The sequence below is a fragment of the Crocuta crocuta genome, unplaced genomic scaffold (assembly GCF_008692635.1).
Source record: "Crocuta crocuta isolate KB4526 unplaced genomic scaffold, BGI_CrCroc_1.0 scaffold142, whole genome shotgun sequence".
In the NCBI taxonomy this organism is placed as follows: Eukaryota; Metazoa; Chordata; class Mammalia; order Carnivora; family Hyaenidae; genus Crocuta; species Crocuta crocuta.
Window position 1 is genome coordinate 431,561 of NW_027528892.1, and position 10,938 is coordinate 442,498.

The 10,938-nt window shown below is 53.1% G+C and overlaps 1 protein-coding gene across 1 annotated transcript in view; it reads left to right on the plus strand.

Moving 5' to 3' along the window:
• PRKCG (protein kinase C gamma) overlaps positions 1-10,932 on the plus strand; it is a 17,934-nt gene extending 7,002 nt beyond the window's left edge. Inside the window, 12 exon segments of the mRNA XM_077757081.1 lie at positions 833-989; positions 1,667-1,798; positions 1,800-1,869; positions 3,380-3,532; positions 3,865-4,053; positions 4,830-4,921; positions 5,004-5,066; positions 5,528-5,666; positions 7,098-7,178; positions 8,718-8,825; positions 9,733-9,873; positions 10,108-10,932. Of these exon segments, the coding sequence (XP_077613207.1) occupies positions 833-989; positions 1,667-1,798; positions 1,800-1,869; positions 3,380-3,532; positions 3,865-4,053; positions 4,830-4,921; positions 5,004-5,066; positions 5,528-5,666; positions 7,098-7,178; positions 8,718-8,825; positions 9,733-9,873; positions 10,108-10,296 (1,514 nt within the window). The 3' untranslated portion in view covers positions 10,297-10,932.
• Positions 10,933-10,938: the final 6 nt, after the last annotated feature.

Here is a 10,938-nt window from a genome sequence, read left to right on the forward strand (position 1 = left end):
AGGCTGGGCACCGCCCAGCCACACCCCTTCCAACCTGTGACCTTGACTCCAGCCTTGACTCAGGGCCTTCCTTTCTCTTTCTTTTTTATTTTATTTTTTTATTTTTTACATGTTTATTTTTGAGAGAGAGAGAGAGACAGAATCTGAAGCAGGCTCCAGGCCCCGAGCTGTTAGCACAGAGCCCTACACGAAGCTCGAACTCACGAACTGTGAGATCATGACCTGAGCCAAAGTTGGATGCCCAACCAACTGGGCCACCCAGGCGCCCCTTTACAAGTTTTTTTTAAATATTTATTTATTTTTGAGAAGGAGAGAGCATGAGCATGAGTGGGGGAGGGGCAGAGAGACAGGGAGGCACAGAATCCCAAGCAGGTTCCGGGCTCTGACCTGTCAGCACAGAGCCCAATGTGAGGCTCGAACCCACCAACCGTGAGATCACGACCTGAGCTGACGTTGGACGCTTAACCAGCTGAGCCACCCAGGCGCCCCTTTTAGGGCCTCTTACTGGCCCTTCTAGATCAAGGTCCTTGCGACGGGGGATGAGAGAAAACCTGGTTCCGAGGAAGGCTCGGGATTACTATGGGTGATGTGGCCAGGGTCCGCACTCCAGGGTCCTACGGGAGGAGGGGACTTTGGGTCCGATTTCTGGGTCCCTGGCTGAGGAAAGGGCTTTATGCCTTGTCTTCTGGGTACTGCAAAGGTAAGACACCAAAGACACCTGGGTCAGGAGAAAGGCTGAGAGCTTGGGGTTTGGATTGCTGACTGGGGGAGACTGAGGGGGCCTCTTCCCGGGTCTCTAACCCAGCCTACGCCCCTTCACTTCCCCTCTCAGTTGGCGAGGCCCGTAACCTCATCCCAATGGACCCCAATGGTCTGTCTGACCCCTATGTGAAGCTGAAGCTCATTCCAGACCCTCGCAACTTAACAAAACAGAAGACCCGGACGGTGAAGGCCACGCTAAACCCTGTGTGGAACGAGACCTTTGTGTTGTGAGCTTCGGGTGCAGGGAACGCTGTGATGACTGACAGAGTGGTCTGAGGGTCCTAGTGGCCCACAAGACCCCAGAGAGCAGAGCGTGGGAGGTGTTAGGATACAGGGATGCCAAAAGGGGACAGAAGAAAAAAAAAAAAAGCAGTGGGAGAGTGAACCCAGTGACCGAGGGAGAAGCGGAGAGACCAAGATCTGTGCATTTAATCTCCAGGAAAGCCCACTACTTTAGAGTGAGATAGAGATGGGGGGGGGCGGGGGGAGATGCTCAGAAGAAGGCACAAACCCAACAGACAGAATGGGGAGTGGGTGTGAGCAGGGGAGGGTGGCAGGAATAGAAAGAAAAGCCAATCAATAGAAAGAGAGAAGGACAGAGGCCCAGAAGAAGGAGGGGGGCACAGGGTCTCCGGAGAGACGTGGAGAGGAAAGCCAGGGCACGGATGGGAAGGGGCCGGGCAGGAGGGAGGCCCGAAGAGACCGAGAGCTGCCGACATGTCCTCAAGGTCCCGGGACTGGGGGGCACGCCCTTCGTGGAGGACCGGAGACGACAGGACACCTCAGAGAGCGGGAACGGACCCCAGCTTGCCCCAGACGGGCTCGCGGGCTCGGCCAGCACCGGGGATGGCGGAGCAGGGGCCGCGGGGAGCCGGACCCTCACTCTGCCGCCCCCTTCCCGCAGCAACCTGAAGCCGGGAGACGTGGAGCGCCGGCTCAGCGTGGAGGTGTGGGACTGGGACCGGACTTCCCGCAACGATTTCATGGGTGCCATGTCCTTCGGGGTCTCGGAGCTGCTCAAGGCGCCGGTGGACGGCTNAGGAGGGCGAGTATTACAACGTGCCGGTGGCTGACGCTGACAACTGCAGCCTCCTCCAGAAGTTTGAGGTACCCGGGCCCCCTTCTCCCGGGAGGAGCTGAGCTCAGAGCCCCCCCCTGCACCCGCTNCTGCACCCACTGGCTGCCTCCTGGTCCTGGGGCTGCAGGTCCCAGAAGGCCCTGGGGCTCCTTTCCTCTGCTTTTCTAGGGGGCTCCTGCCCCAGGGTGTGATGGGAATTAGAGCCCCTATCTGTCCCCATGGCTGGGGGTGTGGGGTCCCCCACCCCTGCTGTAGGGCAACCTCCTTCCTCTCTCGGGCCCTGACTCTGCCATTCTCCCCCACCTCCCCCGCNGGGGGGGTCCCTGAGGAGGTGACAGCTGAACTGAAGCTTGAGTTTCTCTATTTCTCACAGTGGCCTTTCTCTCCTCCATTCATTTTCTCACTCTCTCAACACCTATTTCCTGAGGTGTCACATTAGCCAAACCGAGTTCTGGGAGTGGAATCAGTCCATTCCCTGGGGAACTCCGATTTCAAAGTAGGAGAAAGTTACAGATGGAGACATGCACCCAGAAGGAATGTGTTGGGTAATAGAGGTAGTGGCCTCAGGCACCAGGGAGCACTGGATGCACCTGGCTCAGCCTGGGAGAGCTAGAGAAAGCTTCCTAGGGAGGGAGTCCCAGAGGAAGTGCAAGACTCTCCAGGCACGGGAGAGGGAGACCAGATTCCAGGCTGAAGGATGGAAAGCTTTCCAGGCAGCAGGGAGAGCAGGTGCAAAGACCCTGTGGTGGGAGCAAGTGACGCATGTCTGTAGCAAAGCAAAGACAGAGGGGCTGGAGAGGGGAGAGAGTGGGAAGAAGTAGGAAATTAAGCCAGAGAGGGAAGGAGTGTGCCTTGTCATTCATTGGAAGGATTTTATTTCTGAAACCGAATGAGATGGGGTGGGCGCTGGGAGCATCGGAGGTGGCCTAGGATGGCTTAGGTCTGAACAGGACAAGTGCTCTGCATGGAGAACAGGTGGTGGAGGCAAACGGGGGGGGGCGAGGGGAGGCTCTGTGGAGACTCAGGTGGGAGGAGCGGCAAGCAGTGGTGGCAAAGGTGTTCAGGTGCCGGGTGGGCAAGAGGAATGCGGAAGTGCACTGGGCCCTCGACCTGAGAGACCTTCGTCCATTCAGCACCTCCGGCACTGGGTCCCGCTGAAGCCGCAAAAAGGAGGGAGACACAGTCTCTGGCTTTAGTGGATTTTGATTTCTGGCTCTGCTGCTTATCTGCTGTGTGACCTTGGGCGAGTTATTTGATGTCTCTGTGCCGACTTCCTCTTCTCTAAAATGGGGCGTGGTGGTGATAACAGGGTTATTTAATGGCATATAGTAATCTGTCTGAGCGTTCGTTAAATGATAAACCCTCCAGGTTATGGAAATAGTGCAAGTTCTAAAGCCAAGGGGGGGGGGGCAGAGACAATTTTCTTTTTTCTCTCCATCTCTTCCCATCCCTTTCATTCTTGGTTGCTGTCTCTCTTAGGACATCACCTTATCCCCATCTGGGGTCTGACTACCTTCGGATCTCTCTCCTTTCTCACAGCGGGTGCGGATGGGTCCCTCTTCCTCTCCCGTCCCCTCCCCGTCCCCTAGTCCCACGGACTCCAAGCGCTGCTTCTTTGGGACCAGCCCTGGACGTCTGCACATCTCTGACTTCAGCTTCCTCATGGTTCTAGGAAAAGGCAGCTTTGGGAAGGTTGGATTTCTGGGGCTCTGGGGGAAGGGAAGGATGTCTGGGGGGAGATCAGATCTCTGGTCCTTAGGAAGGAGGTATATGGGCGGGGGGCGCTAGGCTACTGAGTCTCCAGAGGGGGCTCAGTGGGATACCCGAATGACCCTGAGAGGACAGGCCTAAAGATTCAAATGCTTTTTGTGGGGGAGTGGTCAGCAAAACCAGGGTGCCCAGTCCCTGAGAGAGAGAGAGGGAGGACCTGGTATTCCCTTTCTGTGTGTCCCTGAAGGGGGAAGGCAGGGACCCACACCCAGTTCCCGAGATGGACTGGGCCATTTGGGGGCCTCTGTCGCTAGGTGATGCTGGCTGAGCGCAGGGGCTCTGATGAGCTCTACGCCATCAAGATCCTGAAGAAAGACGTGATCGTCCAGGATGACGACGTGGACTGCACCCTGGTGGAGAAGCGCGTGCTGGCCCTGGGGGGCCGAGGCCCGGGAGGCCGGCCCCACTTTCTCACCCAGCTGCACTCCACCTTTCAGACCCCGGTGAGGAAGGAGAGGGCGGAGTCTGGCTCAGGTCAGGCATCTGTTCCGGGATTCTGAGTTTATGGAGAGGCAAAAAGAACCTTGCGTACTCTGATTAGGCGTGGCCAGATGGATGGGATCCTGACTGGGCGGGGCCTGAGCCAACTTGGTCTTGAGTGGGCGTGTTTTTTTTGTTTTTTTTTGGAGTGAAGGATTTTTGAGTAAAGGAGTGCGTGAGTGGTGTGTGAATAGCTAGCTGCGCGCTAAGTAACGCGGCCGTCACTCTCGGATTCTGAGTGAATGTCTCATCAGAAACGGGCCACATCCCGAAGACTGAGGAATGAGACAAGGAGTCAGAACCCTCAGAGGTTTGAGAGGGCATGACTACTTCAAAAAAGCTCTGGATGGGCATAGTTAGATTCCTAGATTTAAAAAAAAAAAAAAAAAAAAGATGACTCATTGCAAATGAGGTCTGAAAAAAATCTTTGGTTCCTAACAGGTGGTCAGGATTGCATTTGTGTGTGAGTAGGCAGGGAAAGAGGTTTTGGTATCCTTGGGATTTCCTGGGGATGGTGGGCCTCAGGCTTCAATTCTAAGAGGGTGGGACCCGTTCGGAATAATAGGGGATAGGGCAGGTTGAGAATCTGAGGTGGCTGGGTTAGAATCATCAGCGCCTCCGAGTTCTGATTGGGTGGATCCGGAGCTTTCCAAGTTTATCTCGAGTGGGCAGGAATGGATGTGTCCTACCCCCTGGTTGGCATGTCCCCTCCTCTAAGCACCGCTACCCACCCCGCCAGGATCGCCTGTATTTTGTGATGGAGTATGTCACCGGGGGCGACCTGATGTACCACATTCAGCAGTTGGGCAAGTTTAAAGAGCCCCATGCAGCGTGAGTCTCAGCCAAGAGAGGAGGGGTGGGGTGAGGGCGGGGGCCAGCCTTTGACCTTCTAACTCCCCACCCCCTTCTCCAGGTTCTACGCAGCAGAAATTGCCATCGGCCTCTTCTTCCTTCACAATCAGGGCATCATCTACCGGTGAGCAGGCTGGGCCTTTCGGTGGAGGCAATTAGGCCGCTAGAGGGAAAGGGATCAAACTTGCAGGTCTAGGGGCTCTTGGCTGGCTCAGTGGGTACCAGTATGTGACTCAATCTCAGCGTCCTGAGTTCAAGTCCCACTTTGGGCCTAGAACTTACCTGAATAACAAAACAAAGGGGCGCCTAGGTGGCTCAGTTGGTTGGACATCTGACTCTTGATTTCGACTCAGGTCATGATCCCAGGATTGTGGGATTGAGCCCCGAACTGGGCTCGTCATTGATCATGGAGCCTGCTTGGGATTCTTTCTCTCTCTCTGCCTCTCTCCTCTGCTCACACACATGTGAGCTCTCTCTCTAAAATAAACAAAAATGAAAATAAAACAAAAATCAAAACCTTGTGACTCTAGCCCGTTGAACCCTACCCTTCCTTCAATTCCTATCCATCCAACCCCCTACCTCCAGGGACCTGAAACTCGACAACGTGATGCTGGATGCTGAAGGACACATCAAAATCACTGACTTTGGCATGTGTAAGGAGAACGTCTTCCCCGGGACCACTACCCGCACCTTCTGTGGGACCCCAGACTACATAGCCCCTGAGGTAACCCTCCTCTGCTGTCCTTGGAGCTGCCCAAGTTCCCCCAGTGCGTATGGCTGATTGTCTAACATTCAGAATGTCGGGGGGGCCTGACCCTGGGATCTTTTGTTTGAAATTTTTAATGTTTATTTTTGAGAGAGTGAGAGAGCGTGCAAGAGTGGGGGAGGGGCAGAGAAAAAGGGAGACACTGAATCCGAAGCAGGCTCCAGGCTCTGAGCTGTTAGCACAGAACCTGATGCGGGGCTCAAATTTACAAATGTGAGATCATGACCTGAGCAAAAGTCGGACACTTAACCAACTGAGCTACTCAGGTGCCCCCTGACCATGGGGTCTTTGCATGAGTCGTGGGTGATCTAAGCAAGGAGAGCAGAGAGGCCTGTGCATCCAGTGTTCCTAGTGGGTGGAGCAGGTTTCTAAACAGGCAAAGTGGGCAGAGTGGGTGAGTGTTTTGAAAGAGTGGGACCCTCTCCGTAATAGCACCTATTATAGGACTATTCTAAGAACTACTCTTGAGTGGGTGGGGCCCGTGTCTCCCCACCGCACGTCCCCCACCCCCACCCCCAGCCCTAAGCATCTCCTGAATATTTCAAGTGGGCGAACTATACTCTGACTTTTTGTTAAGAGGGTAGAGCTAATGATCTGACTGTATATAAGTAGAGAGTGTCCTGACCTTTCTCAGTGGAAGGAGGAGGTGTCATCCTTAATCTTTCTGGGTGATTCAATGACAAATAATCAATGTCAATGGTTTCAAAACATGACTGGGAATCAGAATGACCCGTGGAGATTTTGAGACATACACACATATTACTGACTCACTCTGGCCTATTGAGGCTGGAATTCCTTAGCTGGGGAACAGCCCCCTAGATGAATCTTAAATTCATCCAGAGTTGAGAATCTCTGGTGTCTGAAATTAGCCCTTAGGCACCTGATATTTTAAGGAGAGGGTTTAGTTACTAAATTTTCTAGCTGGGTGGAACTTCTGACTTGGTCCTTAAATAATCTATATTTGGGACCAAAGGGATGTTCTTTTATTTTAATGTTTTTATTTATTTCTGAGAGAGAGACAGGGTGAGCAAGGGAGGGTCAGAGAGAGGGGGAGACACAGAATCTGAAGCAGGCTCCAGGCTCTGAGCTGGCTGTCAGCACAGAGCCCGATGCGGGGCTCGAACCCACGAACAGTGAGATCATGACCTGAGACGAAGTCGGACGCTTAACCGACTGAGCCACCCAGGCGCCCCTCAAACGAATGTTCTAAGCAGATAAAATTTTGTTTCTGAATTTTCCAAAAAGATAGAGCTGAAGTGTTCTAAGTGTGAAGAGTTTGTGTTGAAAACACTTAATGTGGGTAGGGTTCCCTGAGGGTGAGGCCAGAGGGGGTCTTAGGCTTATTAAAGCACACACCACGATTCCTTGGCTTCCATCCTCTCTCATCAGATCATCGCCTACCAGCCCTATGGGAAGTCTGTTGATTGGTGGTCCTTTGGGGTTCTGCTGTATGAGATGTTGGCCGGACAGGTAAGGGAAGCTGGGGACAGGCTGGCTTGCCTAAAGGCAACACAGCATGGAGTGCCACCTGTTACATAGCCTTTGTCTCAAAGGAGCAGGGTAGGAAGTAATATCTGTCATCTAAGGAGGGGTGCTAAGCAGTTGGGAATATCATGCCTAGAAAGTGCTGTCCTTGGTCCTGAAGCATTATTTTCCCATAGGTCTGGGGCTCTTTGTTTTGGTGACAAGGACCCCATCTCAGAACAAAGTGTTTAATTTTTGTTAATGTTTATTTTTGAGAGAGAGAGAGAGAGAGACAGAGCACGAATGGAGGAGGGGCAGAGAGAGAAAGAGGAGACACAGAATCCGAAGCAGGGGCTTCAAACTCACAAACTGCGAGATCATGACCTGAGCCGAAGTCCGAAACTTAACTGACTGAGCCATCCAGGATAATGTGTTTAAATGCATGAAATAAAGTAATAGGATTACAAAGAAAATCAATCATATTGAAATATGGTTAATCAAATTTAAAAAATTTTTAATTTAACTTAGTTTAGCCAACTAAATATGTTAAACTTAAATGTATACAGTTGCCCAAATATTACACATTGGGATGTGGACATAGATGTTATTTTCTATTCATGATTTAAATAGAAATGTATCACAGTGATGGGAAGTAAAAAGAGAGGTCTACCAGTAAGTTTGAAGTTGAACTACTAATATTTTGAGTTATCTGCAATTCTAATGTGGTAAGAAATTATCTGTGATTTCTGTTGGTGATGAAGTTATAAGTACTATTGTTGTGGTTTTTGTCCACATTCATAATTGAAGGGAGTGAGAAACTGCAGTTAGTGATTTTTAAAAATATAGATATTCTTTTTTCCCCCCTGTTCAAGCTCACAGGCCCCTTCCGTTGTACAAACAGACTTCCTAGACCCCACATTCAGAATCCTTGCCTTGCTTTTGTTTCTCCTAATCTCAAAAGACTGGAAGCCCCTCATCCAACCAGGAGAATGTTTTTACAGTTTTCCTGTGTTTTTTCCTCTCTTTTATTTATTATTTAAAAAAATTTTTAATGCTTTATTTATTTCTGAGAGAGAGAGAGAGAGAGACAGTGAGCAGGGGAGGGTCAGAGAGAGAGGGAGACACAGAATCTGAAACACGCTCCAGGCTCTGAGCTGTCAGCACAGAGCCCGACACGGGGCTCGAACCCACGAACCATGAGATCATGACCTGAGCCAAAGTTGGACGCTTAACCACTAACTGCTAATGGACTGAGCCACCCAGGCATCCCTCCTCTCTTCTATTTAAATGACATTGTCTAATTAACACCCTGCTGATTTTGCATAGCAAAGAAAGAATCTTAAAGAGGTGCAGAGAGCTGGTACATTTCAGATAGGAAGCAAGAGTCTGAGAGGGAGAGAGAGAACACTTAGGTGGTTTGGTCAAAAATTTCCCTAGGATGTTGGAGGGAGGGGTGTTTGTGTTCACAGTGGGTGGTGAGGGTTTGCAAGGTGGGGAGAGGCAGTCTGTCAAGTCTCTGATGCTTTATCTTCTCTGTTTCCTCAGCCCCCTTTTGATGGGGAGGACGAGGAAGAGCTGTTTCAGGCCATCATGGAACAAACGGTCACTTACCCCAAGTCGCTTTCCCGGGAAGCGGTGGCCATCTGCAAGGGGGTGAGAACTCCCTGACCCCCAGATTCCCCACACAACCCATGCACCCCACCGCCCCCATCCAGGTTGCCCAGGCAGTGTCCCTGTGTACGTTAGGAAAGTATATTACAGAGGCTTTGTTAGAACAGTAATTATTGACTGCCCTGCCGTCACCTCCAGTCCCGCGATGGCCTCAACCTCCTCGCCCTCTGCTGCACCCGCTCCCCAGCTCACTGCAGGGAGCGCCGGAAGCCCAGGGCCTGCCTCTCCAGCACGGGGTGGCTCAGGTGAACCTAACTCTTGCCACTTCCCTTCCGGTGGGATCTGGGCCAAGCCGCCGAAACTCTGGGAGCCTGTCTCCTCTTCTGGGGTTATGGAGTTAATGTAGAAGGAGCCTGGACTGTGGCAGCTTTTCAGAGAGAATTAGCACCTTCTGCTTCTGGCTCCTGTCTCGTCTCTCTGACTCTCACTCTCTGGGTTCTGTCTCGTACCTCTGCCTCCATCCACGCTTGGTGGGGCCTCCTGTGTCTCTACCATTTCTACGTGTCCCTTGGGATCTCTGTCCACCTCTTGCATCTTTATCCCCCTCTCTCTGCGTATGTTACACACTTACTCCCGACGGCCATACACACACACTCTGGGTCCTTCTCTCTCTGGAACTCTCCCCCTCTCTTTCTGAGTCTCTGCTTTCATATCGTGTCTTTTTCTTCTGTGGGGTTTTGTCTCTTGGGTCTCCACCCTTCTCTCTGCATCTCTGCTCACCCCCCCCCCCATCTCCCACCTTCTCTGGGTCTCTGCACTCCCCCTTGGTCTCTATACCCCCTCCCCCATGTTGTGTCTCTGTTACACTGTTTTTGTCTTTCCTTCTCATTCTCTGTGCCTCCCCATCCCGGACCCTGTCTGTCTGTCTGTCTGTATCTGTTTTCCACAGTTCCTAACTAAGCACCCAGCGAAACGCCTCGGCTCAGGGCCTGACGGGGAGCCCGCCATCCGTGCTCATGGCTTTTTCCGTTGGATGGACTGGGAGCGGTTGGAACGACTGGAGATCGCGCCTCCGTTCAGACCCCGTCCGGTCAGCCACCCTGCGGGAACCTTGGTCCCTAGGGGTGGGGGCACCCAGGAGCTCCGGCTCCTGTATGTGGAGGTGGGGCAGGGCTCCCTCTGCGGAGACGCCCTAGCGGGAGATGCAGAGGCCACGGAGGATGCGCAGGGACTCGAAAGGAGACAGGAGATGGACATGGGGGACACGGAGGGCCACCCAAGGAGCAGGCAGAATTTCATCTCTCCTTCCCTGTGCGCCCCACAGTGTGGACGCAGCGGAGAGAACTTCGACAAGTTCTTCACGCGGGCGGCGCCAGCGCTGACCCCCCCAGACCGCCTGGTCCTGGCCAGCATCGACCAGGCCGATTTCCAAGGCTTCACCTACGTGAACCCCGATTTCGTGCACCCCGACGCCCGCAGCCCTGTCAGCCCGCCGCCGGTGCCAGTCATGTAATCTCACCTGCCACCACTAGGTGTCCCCACTGCTCCCTCCCTGCACCAGCCTTACCTCCCTCCACCTCCTCCACCCCCTTTCCGATTCAGATCTTGCCCCCGAGCATTCTGGCCTCTGCCCCGTGGGTGCTAGATGCCCCTCCCAAGCGTTCCTGGCATTCTAAACTCCATACAGTCTCTAGAGCCTCACTGTGTTCTAGACTGCTGTGCTGAGCCCCGGATTCTCACCCACCTCCGTGTTCTGGACTCCGCTCTACCAGATCTCCATCACTGTCCCAACTCCATGGGGTTCTAGACTCCATTTTGGTAGAATCTATGTCTCTCCTCTTTTTTTTTTTTTTAATTTCCTTTCTTTCTGGGAAATCGTCTCATGGGGTGGGCTGTTCCAGACTTGGCTTCTAGAACAGCCCTTCACCTCTGACCTCCAGCCCACCCCCCAACCCCCCACCAACGACGTCCACTCCATCTGGAGTAAGTGGGAGGCGGTGCCCCCACGCTCCAGTGCGCCTCTTCCACACTCTAGGGACTCCTGGGATGTATGAAGAATCCTCACCCCAGCTGTTCTCAATCAGCTTTTGTTCTAGACGCCCCCACCCTAAACCCGTCACTGCTCGCCTGCCAGGTGCATGGCTCCAGCCCTTCT